Raw genomic sequence first — 18240 nt, forward strand, 5'->3', positions numbered from 1 at the left:
AGGTGAAACAATTACACTTATTTTCTTCAGTGAAAAACATAATTAAGTTATAATTAACAAAAGAGCATAGCTTCATTGATCAGACTCCTGAATAAAGCCCAATGTTGGCTCACTTACTGGAGGATTTCTAACCCAAGGTGTTCTTGAAACATTTTGGGTGGGTGGGCAAGTTGAAGATAAAGGCTTCCTTCTGCCTGGCAGCTGGGAAGAAGGAAGGTAGAACCAAAAAATAACACTGAGATACATCAAGGGTGGTGCTATTCCTGAAAGAAGGGTCTCCTGAGCACAAAATTTCTCACTAGGCAATTTATTTTGCCAACTGCTGTCAATCCAGTCGTGGGTGTGTGTGTGTGCGTGTGTGTGCGCGTGCATGTGTGTGTATGCATTCTGTGCATGGTTTGAAGGAAAGACTGGGAAAGAAAGTGAGAGGTAAGAGGAGGAAGGAAATACTGGTGCCTTTGAATGTTGACTTCCTCTGTGAGGAGAGCAGAGAAAGCAATAATTCCTCCTACAGATTAGACCTATGTGTGAAGAGTCTCTACATAAAACCACAGTGTCAATTGTCTTGTTTCCTGATCTTCAGTGGATATTTTTAAAGGCAATGGCCTCAGTAAAAAAGCAAGTGACTAGCTTTGCAGGTACAAGTTCCCATGCAACCACTGAAGGATTCTACCTTGTTTCTGTCTTCAGCTTGGAGGAGTCGGTTTCCCAGCCCTCATTGTTCTCTTGGCATTGATAGTGACACTGAGGTCACTTCCGCTGTTGGTACTTTTATTCCCTATTACAAATCTATAGCATGTTGCAAATTCTGTGGAGTGTCAAAAGGACACAGTTTCTCTGTTAGTATGAAGAAGACACCTGTGCACAGAGAAGTCTACATCTAAGCAAATATAGAGCTAAGAAGCAATGGGGAAGCATTTGAAAATCCTCCACAGTTTAGCTATACTTTCGTTTAAAAAAAAAACCCACATAACTCACACACATTACATTAAAAACATACTTAATTTTTAAATTTTTAAATAACATACTTCGTTTCCATTACAAACCTTTAGATAAAATCTAAATACAATTGAATACATTAGCAAAGCTAAATAATTAATATATCTTTATGGAACATAAAAGTCATCTTAAATTTTCTCTTTGTTACTCAAAAATTGATTTAAGAATAACGGTGTATGATTTAAATTCATCTCGATCAATAATTTAAATAATTTAATACTCTAATGTACAGTACACTTTCGATTTTGACAAGTTACTGATTATGGCTAGATTTTACCATCCCAGGAGCCCTCTTGTCAAAAAAGTACAGTCATGTTTCTGATAGAAAATTTCTATCTTACCTATTTGTAATGGTTACAAGTGCAGGAGGACAGTAATAACCACTGGAGGCATGGTCAAAACTTCGAAGAACAGTGTCAATTTTGTAACAGAATCCACCATGTCTCTCCCATCCCTTAAAAAAGGAAATAGAAAATTAAGGACATAATCTGATTTAAACAGCAAAACATTGTTTTTGTGTATTCTCACTCAAAAGTCAAAACTTGAATTTTTGTCTTGAAATCTTTGTATGTATCCTACCTGGTAATGCCATTAGCTACAGCCACGTCTATATTTATTTAATTAATGATTAAAACCTAAAAGTTTTAATTAATCTGAAATCTTAAAACCTAAAACAGATGAAAACAAAGGGGCACTCACTCAAGATCTCTCTCTTTCTCTCTGCTCAGACTTACAAATTTCATACCAATGGTTCCTGCAGGATGGTAGAAGTTAAGAGTACTGGCTTTGAAGGCAGAATGCCTGGGTTTGAATACTGGCTCTACTACTGTGAACTTTATTTAGTCTCTAAATGTCTGAATTTTCTCCTCTGTAAAATGAAGATAATAATAGTATCCACGGAGTTGTTCAGAATGAAAGGGAGACAGTGCAGGCAGAGACCTTAAATAGAGCCAGGAACTCAATATGAGCAAAGAGGACATACGTATCTAGATAATAGTGTATGTTTTTTTCAACTTTCTTTCATATTACATATTTCATGTTACCCCACTAAGTTTCACTGAGGTTAGAGATCTGGATAAAGTCATAAGCTAGTGGACAAGCTGTCCTGGAACCCAATTCTGGTGTAATCCATGATGGTCTTAGCTAGATCATAATATTTCCAAATAGAAACTGGCTAAAATATATATAAATTATTCCTAAATCAATCAACTGGCTATCCTTTGAGAGAAAGAGAGCAAGCTTTGGCATTTAAACAAAAATAATAAATGCGTAGCTCCATGGCTCCGCCCTGAGAGCAATGAAGGGTGGCTCTGTTCTTTAAAATCATATACTGCAGGAGACATGCATTCACTAGTCTTCTATACTTAAACTGAGTTATTTTAGTCCCCTTCCAGTATTATAAAATCACATCACTTACATCTATTTTTATGTATTCACCAGGGTTTTTTTTGTATTCACGAGATTTAAAATACACTTTATTCTGTGTCTTGCCAATACTTGCCAGATTTTGATCAGATATAAAATGATTTCTGCTATATTTCTTATAAAAGGTCTCAGTCTTGCAGTAAATTAAAGAAAACCTTATTTTAGAACTCAGCAATTTTAGTTCAAAACATATTATTAAATGAGGTGTGGATCACAGGAGTTCCACATCCAGCCAGCCAGGATGTGCTCTGAACTCACTCCCTTAACCTCTCCCCATAATCTTATCTATGTGAGTAATTGACAGCTCCAGCCAGAAACCCCTGGATCACTCTAGATGGGGTGGGAGGTTAGACGGCTTTTCTATCTGGAAGGACAGGCGGAGGAAGGCTGACAATTTGACCTTTCTAACAAAGTATTCCTTCTTCATTAGTAGTTTTCAGATCACAGGCTGCTTAGTAAAATAAAAAATCCAAGAACTGAACAGGCTCAAGAAAAGTGGCAGGGGGAGGGATGTGGCATAGTAATAACCAGAAAAACAAAGACTCTTTACTACAAGCCTTTGTCCATACAATGAAAGTGGGAAGAATAATTGGCTGTATCTGTGAATATCTTTTGTACATGAGGCGCCATTTCATTTTAAATGATGATGATGACAGTACTGAAACAATTGCTCATATTATACAATCCCAAAAAACTAACTCAGAGGGAAAAAAGTCTTTTTTTTTTTTTTGCTTTGAAATTATCAAAAAATCCCCCCCCCCCCTTTATGTAGTGCCTTTCATTCCTGTGACTTATTCATTCCATAACTGGAAGGCTATATTTCCCACTAACCTTCACTCATTTTGCCCAACACTGCCCCGCCACCCCCACAGGCAACCATCTAGTTTGTTCTATATATTCATAGGTCCGATTCTGCTTTTTGTTTGTTTATTCATTTGTTTTTTTAGATTCCACATATAAGTGAAATCATATGGTATTTGCCTTTCTCAGACTTATTTCACTTAGCATTATACTCTGTAGGTCCTTTTCATGTTAGTGCAAATGACACAATCTCATCCTTTTTTATGGTTGTGTAATATTCCTCTCTGTGTGTGTTGGGGGTGTGTATGCATACACCACATCTTCCTTTTCCATTCATCTATTAATAGACACTCAGGTTGCTTCCATATCTTGGCTATTGTAGATAATGTTGCAATAAACATAGAGGTGCATATATCCTTTCAAGTTAATGTTTTTGCTTTCTTTGGAAATACCCAGTAATGGAATTATTGGATCACATGGTATTTCTATTTTTAATTTTTGAGGACCCTCCATACTGTCTTCCAAGTGGCTGTGCCAGTTTGCATTCCCACCAACAGTGCATGAGTGCATAAAGATTCCTTTTTTTCTTTTTTTTTTTTTTTTTTTACTTTTTTTATTTATTTATTTGACAGAGAGAGACACAGCGAGAGAGGGAACACAAGCAGGGGGAGTGGGAGAGGGAGAAGCAGGCTTCCCGCGGAGCAGGGAGCCCGATGCGGGGCTCGATCCCAGGACCCTGGGACCATGACCTGAGCCGAAGGCAGACGCTTAACGACTGAACCACCCAGGCGCCCCGAGATTCCTTTTTTTCCACATCTTCACCAACACTTACTATTTCTTGTGTTGTTGATTTTAGAGATTCTGACAGGTGTAAGGTGATATCTCATTGTGGTTTTGATTTGCATGTCCCTGATGATGAGTGATGTTGAGGATCTTTTCATGTGTTTGGTGGCCATCTGTATGTCCTCTTTGGAAAAATGTCTATTGAGGTCCTCTGTCCATTTTTAATTGGATTATTTGGGGATTTTTTAGGTGTTCACTTTTGAGGTTCTTGCATATTAACTTCTTATTGGATATACCATTTGCAAATACCTTCTCCCACTCAGTAGGTTGCCTTTTTGTTTTATTGATAGTTTCTTTCACTGTGCAAAAGGTTTTTATTTTGCTGTAGTCCTAATAGTTTATTTCTAATTTTGTTTCCTTTGCCTTAGGAGACATATCTAGAAAAATGTTTCTACTGTCAATGTGAGAGAAATTACTACCTTTTTCTCTTCTAGGATTTAAAGAGGTTCTGGGTCTCACATTTAGGTCTTTAATCCATTTTGAGTTTATTTTTGTGTGCTGTGGGAGAAATATTTTATTTTATTTTTTGTTTTGTTTTGTTTTAATGTTTTATTCATTTATTTGACAGAGAGAGCACAGGCAGTGCTCGTGGCAGGAGGAGGGAGAGGGAGAAGCAGACTCCTTGCTGAGCAGAGAGCCCAACGTGGGGCTCGATCCCAGGACCCTGGGATCATGACCTGAGCTGAAGGCAGACGCTTAACGACTGAGCCACCCAGGCGCCCCTGTGAGAAATATTTTATAAGTTGGTTTTGCATGTACAAACTGTTTAGAGAAGTGCACTGAAACAGTTGGCTAAAGGGAAGGAAACTTTTGAAACCATATTCACAGATTGATACATAAAGAAATTAATGGGACTTTCATCACAAAGTTAGAGAACTGGCTCTGAACTCCAAATTTACTCTGAACTTTAAATACTGGTAGTGCTAGCCAGAAAAGGGAAGCAGTGTACAAAAGTTTGAATAGAACATCAGTTCTATTTCTGCTGTGTAAGGAGTTAATTTCCTTTTCAACACAAATACAAAAGTTTGAATAGAACATCAGTTCTATTTCTGCTGTGTAAGGAGTTAATTTCCTTTTCAACACAAATACAACATGTTGAGTTGCCTTGAAAACCACAGTAAGACATACTTTTTTTTTCAGTATTTCTTGTCAGATAGGGATTAGATCAGTAATCAGCTCTAAGTAATTCAGGAACTGTAGTCATTAGATACAATGTTTGGTAGCATGTTAGCTATGGCACAGGTATTACTGACCTAGAGGATGAAGAGTAATTCATACGTTTACACACTGACTAATGAATAAATTGCAGTTTCTTGGAGAGATGGGTCATCACTTCATTGAAACATAAATAACTGGATTAGAAGAAAAATAAAGAATTGCATAAAAAGCCAGGTTTGGGAAATTTTTGAGATGCATACAAATCTCCAATATTTAAACCCAAATTCTTTAGTGTGTGTGTGGGGGGGGGGATGAGAAAGAAAGAGAGGGAGAAAGAGAGAGAGAATGCATGTGTTGAGAACTTTACTGCAGGATATTGAATGTATTTGAAGAAATTTAAAACATAACTGTCTGTCTACCTTTGACTTTTAAACCTAAAGTATTAATGTATCTTTTATTACTTTAAGTACTGAAAATAAGTATGTTAAGTACCAAAAATCGTTTATTACTTAAAATATGAAAGTATTTTTTATTATCTCTTTCCCAAATAATAAATATATTGCAAACATGCACTTCTTGCCAGTATTCTATTCAAAGATTTAAGTTTAAGAATAGTGAAAAGGAAGGCAGGACTCTTGAGTGCAAAAGTTCACTCTCCATCAAAGGAATGCGTTTCTTTTCACTCTGCCGGTCTTCACCTGTGAGACAGGGCATCACACAGCAGTCATTGTTTGTACAGATGGTATAACAGGATCATTTATGTTTCTAATTTCAAAAGAAAAGTAGTTTAGGTCAAAGAAGCAACGATCCTTCTCAGAGCTGTAAATCCTTCATATGCCCCTAGCTGATAATTGCTTGGTTTGCTAAAAGCAGCCCAAGGTCAGAAAAAAAAAGAGGGATGGAAACAAAGAAGGAAGAGAGATAAGGAGGGAGGGGAAAGAGGGAGGAAGGAGCAAAGGCAAGTGTGAGAGGGAGAGAGATTCACTTTAAAATTGCTGTTGCATAAATTATTCTAGTTATGAAGTCACTACACTAAACACAATGTTAACAGCACTTACCTCTCCACAGCCTGATTCAGTGTCAGAAGGGACATGGCCTGCTTTCTTACAAATGTAAAAAAGTGTTTCTTCACAATTTTTAACTTTCCAGTGTCCCTCCTAAGTGGAAAAATGTTACAAGGATGAATGAATACACTTCATTATTGATGCTGATAGGCAACATCAGTTATTTTGAATAAAAATATGATTAATAATAAGTGTTTCAGGATGGAGTATATGAGTCAGGACTTTGTGTGGTCCTTAGAAGGGTTGATATTCTCTCTACATGGGAGTGGGAGGTCCCGCTTCCTCCAGACTCTCAACAATTCTAAGACACGCAATCCCAGATTGGTGGGCAGGAGAGGAGGGGCCACTAATGTTTCTTGATAGTGTGCTAGGCCTAATGTTGGGTGATTGTCATATATAATCTCAACATTGCTGTGAGGTAGGCATTATTACTCCCATTTGAAAGGTTAGGTTTAATATTTGCATAAGGTCTTACAGTCAGTAAAATTTGGAACTAGGATTTAATATCAGACTCAGCCTGGATTTACATTAGCTGCTCTCAATTTTTCCTTTAAAAGGATGGGTTAGAGCGGTGATTCTCAATCTTTACTGTGCATCAGAATTATCTGGAAGGGTTACGAAAGCACAGATGACTGGTCCTCATGATCATTGCGTCTTATTTAATAGGTCAGGTAGGACCTGAGAATCTGCATTTCTTACAAGGTTTCAATTGATGTTGATGCTGTTGGTCTGGGGGCCACACTTTGAGAGCCACTTGGATGAAACTATCCCTGTGACCAAGTCAGAATGCTGCTTCCTCTCTTTAATCACTTCTAAGTGTAAAATCGAATGCTTTGCTACTTACATGCATAAACCTGATACTGGGGGAATGCCTGGAAGCTACCATGAGTTACCCTAGATAACATTATAATAGCTGAACTTTGTGTTCAAGCCACAATGTCCTTCTTTATTACTAATTTTCCAAAGCCCCACTCCATTTCTTCTTTATATGACAGGTGGATACTTTCACGTCTTCTAGTTCTACAGACGGCTGCTCTAACATCCTACATTAATAATGAAATACAATAACTGCTAACAGATTAAAATTTTATCTTCCCAAAGGATTTGTTATTTTAACACAAATCAGACCTTTAGGCCAAAAGGCTCACAATTCAAATTTTAAGTGGTATCTCAGGCAAGCAGGGTTTTAGGGGAATATGAATACTGTATAGGAGGCTGACACCTTCATCTGTAAGAGCAGCTCTGGAGCCCTCCCCCCTGGAGTCTTCCAGCAAACCACCCCGTTAAAGGATAGTGTCAGGCATACTGTAGTTGCTTAATAATAATTGGATGGATGGATGAATGAATAAACATTTTCCTAGGCTCTCATATTCAAATTAGGCATCAACCATGCTTAGGTAACTTGTTAATTATAATAATTATATTCATATTGAGCTCTACTTCATGGGAATAAATGTTACTTTTTACGCATCCACTATTTAAGGAGCTACTGAGCTTCCAGAAAGGGGGACACAAAAATCAGCATTGTTCTGACATATCCTGTAATATTAATACCTGTCCTTACTCTCTTAAATATAATTTTCCTGTCCAAATGTTGGCTCCTGTTCTGTGGACATGCTAAGTGAAATACCGGTGTCTGTCAAACGAAAAAGGAGAGTGTCAGTAGGAAATGAAGGTCATCTTAATTATCTCAAAACCAATGAACCAATAAAGCATCAAATATTGTAGAATAAACGGTGATGGCTTTCCACAGTTAGACCCAAGACAAACATTTAGAGAGGTTATTGTTTATCCCCCTTCAAATGTGACTTGAGAACTACCTTAGCATTTAAATTGTAACTGAGCATATCTATGACAGCCTCAAAGATAATACAATGAAAGTGAGGTGCCATAAAAGTAAGTGCTTAGAAATTTTCTAAGTTTGGATGGCACAATTACTTTGTCAAGCTACTTAAGTAACATTTAATAAACTGCACTTAACATGGTATCCTGGTGATAAGAGTGAGAATGCCTACCAAATCCTAATGATTTACAACTCAACCAGTGAGTTTAGTAGCTATCTGATCAAAGAGATTAAGTCTAGTCTAAGGTATAATAAATGCGTCAAATGACTTGGGATTAAACTAATTTTGTGTAATCTAATCAGATGCTTTAGATATATGAAAGACTAGAGCGTAGAGATAAATGTGATGTTAAGACCACTGGGACCATTACATACACGTAAGGAAAAGAACAAGATTTTCCATTGAGTCACAGTTTTCAATGGGGTTACACACATTGTAGAAATCCTTTTATGTTAATAGGATAATGGAGCGTAAAAGCCATCAGTCTCTAGAGTAATTTCCTGACACTTCAGGTCTTCTCCTCACATCTTCACCATAGAGATCAATGACACCATCATCCACAAACACAGAGGTTGCTCAAGCCGAACACCTACCCTGTGCTCACCCCACATCTAATCTAGCAACAATTTCTACCCTACAAAGGATCTTTGAATTTATCTGCTTGTTTCTATATTCACTACCCGAATTTAACACTGGAGTAGCCTCCAAACTGATTTCTCTGCTTCCATTTTTCCTCTCTCTTATCTATTCTCTAGGTAGCAGCCACAGTTACTTTTTAAAATGTAAATCAAACCATGCCCTTCATCTCCTTGAAGCCCCCTTTTGTCATTCTATACCAGGGCTATAAGCCTCACATTTTTCAATTCCTCCTGCCCTCTCTCCTATAATCCCCTCATCAGTTCTACTTTCAAGCCACACTGGTCTTCTTTTTGATTATTAAACATGGCAAACCTTAGCCTTCCTTTGGACTTTTATACTAGCTATTGTCCCCTGTCTAGAATGTTCTTCCCCTGCGTCTCAAGAGTTTTTTTTTTTTTTCCTAAGTCCCAGCTTAAACGTCACCTCCTCAGAGAGCCTTTCCTGACTGTCCTGTCCGAAGTAGCAGCCCCAACCCAAGTTTTTCACCATCGGGTCACCTATTTCCTCAAAGCTAACATCACAACTATAATTACCATGTTTTTCCTGTGTGCACGTGTTTACTGCCTAGCATGGACGCCCCAGGAAGAGCAGGGACTGTGTCTGTCTTGGTCTCTGCCACAGCCCAAGTCCCTGATGCACGTGGTCCTCAATACAAGTCCAGCAAAGTGAGCATTAAACAAACAAATCAACTTACAGATTGCTCTGCTGAGACACATTGCTGGCTTCTATTTGGAAAAATTTGGGGCTCAAGTGTGTGCCAATTAGTAAAGGTGACTGAGGAGCCATTAGACCATTCAAAGGAAACTGGAATTTTATTGCTGCTCAAACCAATCCATGTTTCTGATGCATTTTCTGTAAGAGATAAATGTAAATTACAGGAATCCTATTATATGCAAAGGAGATAATGCACTGGGCCTGTTACAAATGATTTCTTCTTTATTCCTTCACGCAATAAAACCTGTTTAACTCTTGGTATAAAATATCTACTTAGATCTTTTTCTACTACCCCATCTGCTCAACACAGACCTTGGAAGTGGGACAGAATGTGATCTCAAGCCAATGCAAGGACAAAGCTTAAAAGCAAGTCAGATTGCTGGGACTCTAATTAGTTCCTGCTACTATATGAAAAGTAGATTTGAACAGTATAGTTTTGCCTCTGCTTAGAGAAAGGAAAAATAGGAAGGTCAACTGGATTAGGAAAAGGGCACTTTAAAAAAAACCCTTTACAATATATTTTTTCTTGCCTTTTTTTTTTTGCCATGAGAAAAAAGGAACAGAAACTCTTAGAAGCATTAAAATGGGAGCAATGGGGCTGCTAGAAAAGTAACTAAAGTTTGACAGCCCAGGTAAGGTGAAAAGACCCTAGGAGGCTGAGAGAAATGTTCAAGTGCCCCTATTGAGACAGAGGCAGCCACAGGATCCTTTTAATCTCAAATGCAGGAGGTGAGAAAAGTGACAGAGAAGAATTTTTGTTTTCACTCTAAACTAAAACCTAACTTTCAAAAGGTCACCAGAGTAGACTCTGGAGATTTTTTTCTTTTCATTAAAAAAATTTTTACTCTAACTTGGTGATTTCAATGTTTTTTCAACAGAATTCTATGTCAAATACATGACATAGGGGGAGACCTGCTCTGATGGACAAAAGGTGGGTGGAGGCTTAGGAGCTCAGAATTTCGGAATGTGGCGCACAGCTTGCAAACCACCAAACTGAATAAATTTTCACTGGCTAAAGTTATTAAAATCCGATTATTTATCTCAGAAATTCCATTATTGCTTAGATTACATGACCACAGCATACTACTGCTATGTAGTGGCCATAAGGCTAAATTGCAGGTTTAAGTTCTTTTATTAAAAGTTTCTGGAAATGACCTTTGCCCTTAAAAAAAGAAAAAAACCAACATCTAATGTATCTGGTATATGTAAGGTGTTACAAAATTTCTGAGCATTTATTTTATAAAAATCCAATGAATTTGCATTCCTGAATATTATTTAGAAACTTGAGATATATGTGCCATAATCATTTTTAAATAGCTTAACTTCTTTTCAACTCCACTAATAAAGATAGTGACTACATTACATTTCATACCTCTTAAATCAGAGACATTTGGCACTTACCATCTCCAAGGAGGGTTACAAGAAACTCCACATCTGCTAATGAAGCAATGTTTATCAATGTACTGTTATCAGACTGGCAAGAATGCAAAGCTTCCTTCCAGGTCTTTTTTTCTTTCTGAAGTTTATAGCAGTTACGACTATGGGGATTCCAGCCAGGCTCACAGTGGGTAGCATAATATTTCCAAGCACCTTTTTCTTTTTAAACCAACAAAAAACAATGTCATTTTCCACAATTTTTAAAATGTTACTTATTAGCCTTAATATAAATTGTGATCAACATATGATTACTTTAAAAATTTGAAAAACAGAGACGTATGAAACAACATATAAACCATCTAGATCTTCAGAACTGAGAAGGATTCAACATATGAGCTAGATCTAGATCTAGGATCTAATGGATCTCAGTGACTCATTTTACAGATGAGCTAAGGCACAAAGAGGTAAGGAGACTTGGTAAAGGTCATACAACCCAAGTGAAGAGTTAGGGCTAGATGTAAAATTCAGCAGTTAGAGTTCTGCATTTAAAAAAATCTTTTAACACTGGAAAAGGAGTATTATGAAAAACAGTTTAAATGGCATTCCCAAGATTTTATGTACAGTATGTGGGTGGGGGTAGATATTTATCCTCAGCTGAAAAAAAGCTTGAAATTCTGGTTACTTCCTCCAGAGCAGAGATGACAAATAGCTTTCACTTTTCGGTCAGTCTGAGTGTCTGTGTTGTCCCTCTGGGTTCATATGGACACTGGGTTAGACTTAGAGGAAAATAGCGCCATGATGCTTTGGCACTGGAAGGGAAGGAGGTGGTGTGTATGTCAAATTTGGGCTCTCCCTTTCTGGGAGCTTGTCCTCAATCTGGTAATTAGCATTTTTACTTTATTTTGTTAACCACACGGAGTGCCTACTTTAAGCACTAATTTAGTTAGACACAACTCCAGGGCTATTTGGGAAATGAGACATTGTTTTAAAATTGCTCTGGGATGCTGACAGCAATTAGAATCACAGTCCAAGAATGTTAGAACATTTAGGTATCATCTATTCCAGTGGTTTTAAACTAAATAATATAGTCATGGAACCCCTTTTAAAAATGGAACCTTTAAACTTCACTCTATGGGTAAGAAAAAAGTAAAAAAGGAACTTCTCTGATTGAACCAAGGGTGGAGCCAAGCCAAGAACCCAGAGATCCTGAAAACACAGTTTGAAGACATTGGACTAGATCATCAAAAGAATTTGTTAAACCTGAAGCAACAGCAAATAATCCAAACTAACAACTTAATTACCCTCATTTGTGGTCTTTGGACCTCAACTGGTAGATCCAGAGAGTAAATAAAACAGAAGAAAAGAAGGATGGCAGGAAAGCATAAGAAAGAAACAAGGAAGAAAGGAAGAAATGGACAAGAGAAGAAGGAAGAGATGGAAAGGAACAGTGATAGAACGTTCTCGACATAATGAAAAAAAATCTCCACATTAAAAAAATGGCACAATGCTTCTTCTTCCCCCTATTCTACCATACCCTTAGTCTTAGCCACTTAAAGGAAAATGAAAGTTCAAGTCTGGTTGTAAGGAGTAATATTTAAAAATAATAATTCAGCTTATTATTTTAAATCTGGAGTTGTTTTTAATTATGCTGGTAATGATTCTTTAAATATGGTTATATTTTTATTTCTACTTTCTGAGTTAAGACATTAATTCCCACAAAAACTAAAAAAGAGTCAATATACCTTAAAAATAAATAATTGGGCTCCAGGTATTAGATTGTAATTAGGTGGTATTTAAGTCTTTGTTGCATATAAAAGTTTGTATGTCATTTCAAGGAGGATAATAAGAGATACAGAGTGTGATAGGAGATAAATGAAGTAAAGAATTTTATAAAACTATGTTCTAATTTGTATTTAATTTCTAAGGTAACCATAAATAAAACTCAAAACTAGAATAGAAAAGGAAGCATATCTTGTCTATCTCATGCAGAACAACTAAGAATGCAAATTTTTAAAAAAGAAGCAGACAATGTTTTCAACACCTAGGTTATTTTTCTTTGGTTTTTAAAAAAAATTTAGTAAAAACTAACAAATGCATTTGTTAAATTCATGGTGCCTTTGGAATAACAGATGTTATCTACTTACATATATTTATTCATATAGATATAAAAACTAGCCTTAAATTATTAATTATTAGCAGAAATGTAAAGGAATTTGAATATATTGAGAGGACAAGTAAGCAACTCATAAAAACAACTTAAAGTAAAAACACTTACCAATCTCTTCTTGATCAGTGTGGTTTAGATATTTTTTACATATATAAGGCAAGGCGGATTCACAATCCCGACTCCTCCAGGCATTTGGCATAAATGAATTAAATGTTCCACACTGATATTCAACAAATGGCTCAAAATCTATTTCTGAAAAGACAGTGTGTGTGGGTGTTTAACGTCAGAGGCAAAATCAGTTTAATATATATTGATGTCATTTTATTTATTCAAATATGATATATTTGAAATATATAAATGTAGTTTTTAGCATCAAGGAGATAGCCCTTCTCTTTGGCATGTATGGCAAACCCTATAAGATGTCATATTATATCTGTGGTTTTGCAGTTGAAGTCCATACATGACAATGAAATGATTTCCCAAAGATAACAATAGCTGATTTTATTGTTTTAAGGAAATATTTTGCCATTTGTTGCTATTTTTAGAACAGCTGATGGGAGTCTTGGCTCCAACCCAGTTCTCCTGCAACCTTGGCTAAATAGCTTACCTTCTTGACCTCCATTTTCTTGTCTGGAAAAGCTAGGCTTATGGGAGTTGAGGCAAGCTTAAAGATGATTATAAACCCCTTTGAAATAACACGACTTATATGTACGTGGGAAATAGCTGTTGTGTAAGGGGGCGGGATCATGCCACCCGACGAAGCACATGAAGCACTGCAGGTACCTGGGTTCCAGTTCAGATAGTTGAGCGGTGTTCTATCAGACCACTGCCAGCCAGCGTTTTCATCCAGCTGATTCAGACCTATCCACATTTCCACTGCTTCACTGCCCAAGTGCTCTGAAATGAAGAGAAAAACGGAGTGTCAACACACGCAAACAACCTCCTCCCACAATGTTACACTTCTTTCTTGTTTTATTATTCCTGGTGAATGCAGTCATAAGTGAACTCTAGTCCATGACAAAGGGTTTTAAGTGCTACTAAACTCCACTCTGATGCTTCAGAGTAACAAAGTCAGCCTCTGCCATCTTGAGAAACACAGCAGTCTCCTAAAGGCTCACTAACAGCAATTCTTCAGCCCTGAAGTGCTTAATCTAAGCATCGGAAGTGCTGCCTCTCAATGATCACCAATCCTCCCGAGGCTGCATGGTTGCAAATTTAAGACCATCTGATCTGTGTGAGCTCATGCACTTAAGGGTTTTAGACAGCAGAGGAGGACGTGTCCAGGAAGGCCACTCCAGAAAGGGCCCCTCTGCCTTCCTTCCCTTGCTCTGTGTGCATGTGTGCCTGGTGGCAGCCTTAGCTTGAAGGCTCCAAGCAAGGGTGGAACAGGAAGAAGTGATGTTAATCTGTATAATGGGTATATGTATGTGCCCATAAAATTTTCTGCACATTTCAATATTTTTTAAGTATTTCACAGTTAAAAAATTGAACAATGTAAAGAAGCTTTTCTTTAGGGATCTGGCAAGGAAGAGAAAAGCAGATAAGTATTGTTGGTGAATGGAGGCAAGTCCTCAAATTTAAGAAGGTATGCTAAAGCAAGCAGGGAGGGGGCTGTCCAGTGTGAGAGCCAGAAGGAGTTGTCTGACCAAGAGGAGAAGCATAATCCAAGGGACCAGAGTATCCAGAGGGATGGATAGCAGGCTGGAGCCATACTCTGTTGCATCTTCAGCCTGGGTTGGGAGAAGGCTTTCTGGCAGGCTGCCTCCATGGCCCCTGCTCCAAACCACTGGGCCACAGCTCCACACATTTTAATTTTTTTTTTTTTTTTTTTTTTTTTTTTAAAGATTTTATTTATTTATTTGACAGAGAAAGACACAGCGAGAGAGGGAACACAAACGGGGAGTGGGAGAGGGAGAAGCAGACTCCCTGCGGAGCAGGGAGCCCGATGCGGGACTCGATCCCGGGACTCCAGGATCATGACCTGAGCCGAAGGCAGTCGCCCAACCACTGAGCCACCCAGGCGCCCCATCTCCACACATTTTAATTTAACCCCATTTTTGTTATAGGTGCTATGTATAAATATGTACATTGGCATGCTTGTGCTGAAAAACATGGTTATCAGAACTGTAGGATTAGGGGAAATTTTTCTTTGGTTTTTCTTTTGTTACATGAATTTTAAAAAATGATTCTAGAATAAGAGAAATAAACATAAGAAATAAAAGTCAGCCTAACATGTAGAAGGCCAACCAGGGAGAAGTATGTAATGGAAATAAAGGGATGGTTATTTTTCCGACTGGATAAAAAATATTATACAGCTGTTTAAATGATGCTTTTTAAGTATTTAAAATAGAGATTTTTATTAACATTGAGGGTAAAATGCAACCTACTAAATTAAAATGTTAATAATGTTTCTGGATTTGGGGATTATGGCTCCCCAAAGAGAGAATGGACTCACCAAAACTGATCATATACAATGCCAAAAAGAAAGCCACAATAATTTCAAAAGAATCTACACAGTGTATATTATGGTCTACAATTATATTTCAATTATTTTGCTTTAAAAAAATAAAAGCACTGCCTTTAAAATTCCCCCAAATTATTATAGAATAAATTTAAAAAAAAACAGTGTCAGAAACGTAGTGAAAGTGACTAGTTTTGTGACACTTTCAAATGTCGCTATTTAATCTTTTAACCTATAAAGGGGAGCATTTTTCTCTTCCTCTTATGGTTCATCTGCTTCAGAACCCAATATATTTTGAGCCAGTTGCAGGTGCCCTGCCCGAGACTGAGGCCCTGACAGTTAAGACTTATAGATAGGGTGACTGTCCCAGTTTGCCAGGAAAACTTATAATTTATGCTGGTAGTTTCAGCATAATTAGTAATCGCAGCCTCTTTTACTCTCAAAAGAGTCTCAGTTTGGATGACTGGTTGTAGGATCACCCAGATTATAAAGATCAGTGTATTCACATAACAAGCCAGCAGCATCCTCTGTGATTGAGCATTTCAGTACAATATGGGAAAACTGGAAGAACCTATCCCACTTAGGAAAGAAAGGGGGCTTTATAATTTTGAGACCCCAGAAATCCCTAAACAGAAATGGCATACCATTCACAGGTCCCACCCTTCCAAGATCCTGCCTCATTTACACGGAGTCTCTTTCTGATGTCGATCCGATTAGTCCTTTCGGTAACGCTATCTGATTAAATCATATAATGGGTATCATGATGACAGGACGTGACAGGGAAGATGGATTGACAAGATAGAGAAAATTTCACATTTCATATCAGTGCAAGTGTCAAGCGATATCTTCAAATAACCTAGTTAAAATACTTAAATAATAATTATTCTTATCTTGGAGTTGTTTTGAATACTCTCTGTGCAGTTGTTTTAACAATACACATAAAAATCACTGCGTAATTTATAATCTGTGTTTAAAGTTACAAAAACATCTATCTAGCTTTACAACTAAATTGGCTCACAATTCTGTAATAATAAATTCAAACCTAAATTCTTTTGGATATTTCTTGGCATTTGTGACAGCTTAGATAATTCCTTATATCATAGTTAATTAATGTTCACCAGTGATTAGAAAGAAACTAGACTATTCTCATTATTAAAAAATACTTTGGTCAGAACAGCGTTCTGTCTTTATGAATAGACTTCTGTTTCCCTAAACAATCCCCCGAAGTCTAATTATAGAATTGTGGTATTTAAATCAAAGTCTCTGATATATCTTATTTCTTTCATCATTATTCAAGTTTGATGAGTAAGTCCAAACCTTCTTACTAGAAATCCTGACAGTCAAGATAGATAACAATTATAATTCATACATGGAATGCAAAATTTTCTGTAAAAACCATTACAGGCTAATAATGATATTGGGAATTGGTGATTTCCTGCAGTATGACTCACTCAAATCAGTTTTGATCATAATTTCCTACTTTTGCATGTCTGTGGGGAAAGGGGCAAAACTGTGCTGTTCAAGCACTTGTTATATTCCTTCTGGAAGGTATTAATGACTTTCAAAAGCTTTAAAATGTGCTTCCTCTTTCACCCAGTGAATATACTTCCACAAACTTATAGAGAAATAATTGGGGATCTATGCCCAAGGGTAAGTGCAGGGATGATTTATGATAGCAACAAATAAATAAAAACAAAATAAATAATTTTTTTTATCTATCAGACTATCTAATAGTAGGAGGTTAGGTACATATATTATTCCTAACCTATAATACTATGTAACCATTAAAAGTTATGATGCAGATCTATATTTATGGACATGGATAGGTGTGCATTATATGCTGGTACATGAAATAAGCATCTTATCAAACTGTGTGCATAGTTGTTAAATGGTTAATACACAATGAGTGTTTGTTATGTGTGCCAGGCCCTTTTCTAAGGCTTCCTTCGCCTGCATCATAACATGTAATCCACACTGCCAACAAGTAGCACAGTTATTATTTCCATTTGATGGGGAGGCGGAATTTGAGGCACAGACGGGTTAGGTCACTCTGCTGGGAAGTGGTAGAGGAAGGAGTCCGACCCAAGCAGATGGTTCTGTGGTCCCTGCCCCTAGCCATTCATGCATTTATTCAAAACTATTGTTTATACATACTATATATGTATGTATGCCTTTATATGTTTTTTTCTAGAAAAACATGGTTATCTCTGGATTGTAGAATGATGGGATATTTTTCTTTCTGTATACTTGAAATTTAAAAATTATTCTAGAATGAATATGTACTACATGTGACATAAAATTTGAAAAAAGTGTCAGAAACTTTTAATGAGTGACTAATTTTGCCATACTTTCAAATGATTCTAAAAATTTTTAAAAAGCTGTGTGTACACATCTACAAACACATTTAATCTATAAAGTAGAAATAAGAGGATAGTTTAGGTGATGGGTAAAACCCAAGACCCAGTCCATTAGCACAACTCTTTTGACATATTATTGTCCTATCCTGTTAGTTAACATGTGTGTGCTTTTGCTTTTCTAACCAAATTTTAAGTTCTTCGTCATCCATGAGAAGGTCTATGTATCTGTGCATATTGACTGACAGGTGAGATTTTGCTTAATTAATAAATGACTTAATTATTTATTAATGGAAGCTGAATAGCTAAGATCTCCAGCAGAGCAGGGATTTGTATTTAAGTTTGGAAGTATCCCAGATCCACCTGCTGGAGTTGCAAATTGTCCTGGGTTCCT

The 18240-nt window shown here is 36.9% G+C and overlaps 1 protein-coding gene across 1 annotated transcript in view; it reads right to left on the minus strand.

Moving 5' to 3' along the window:
* The window catches only part of PLA2R1 (phospholipase A2 receptor 1), a 114174-nt gene that overhangs the window by 59381 nt on the left and 36553 nt on the right, over window positions 1-18240 (minus strand). The window contains exons 5-10 of the mRNA XM_044913660.1: window positions 13815-13928; window positions 13140-13283; window positions 10889-11083; window positions 9468-9625; window positions 6285-6383; window positions 1341-1453 (exon numbers count right to left, since the gene is read on the minus strand). Coding sequence (XP_044769595.1) covers window positions 1341-1453; window positions 6285-6383; window positions 9468-9625; window positions 10889-11083; window positions 13140-13283; window positions 13815-13928 — 823 coding nt within the window. The remainder of the gene's footprint in view (window positions 1-1340; window positions 1454-6284; window positions 6384-9467; window positions 9626-10888; window positions 11084-13139; window positions 13284-13814; window positions 13929-18240) is intronic.

Source organism: Neomonachus schauinslandi, chromosome 3 (genome assembly GCF_002201575.2).
Source record: "Neomonachus schauinslandi chromosome 3, ASM220157v2, whole genome shotgun sequence".
Classification (NCBI taxonomy): Eukaryota; Metazoa; Chordata; class Mammalia; order Carnivora; family Phocidae; genus Neomonachus; species Neomonachus schauinslandi.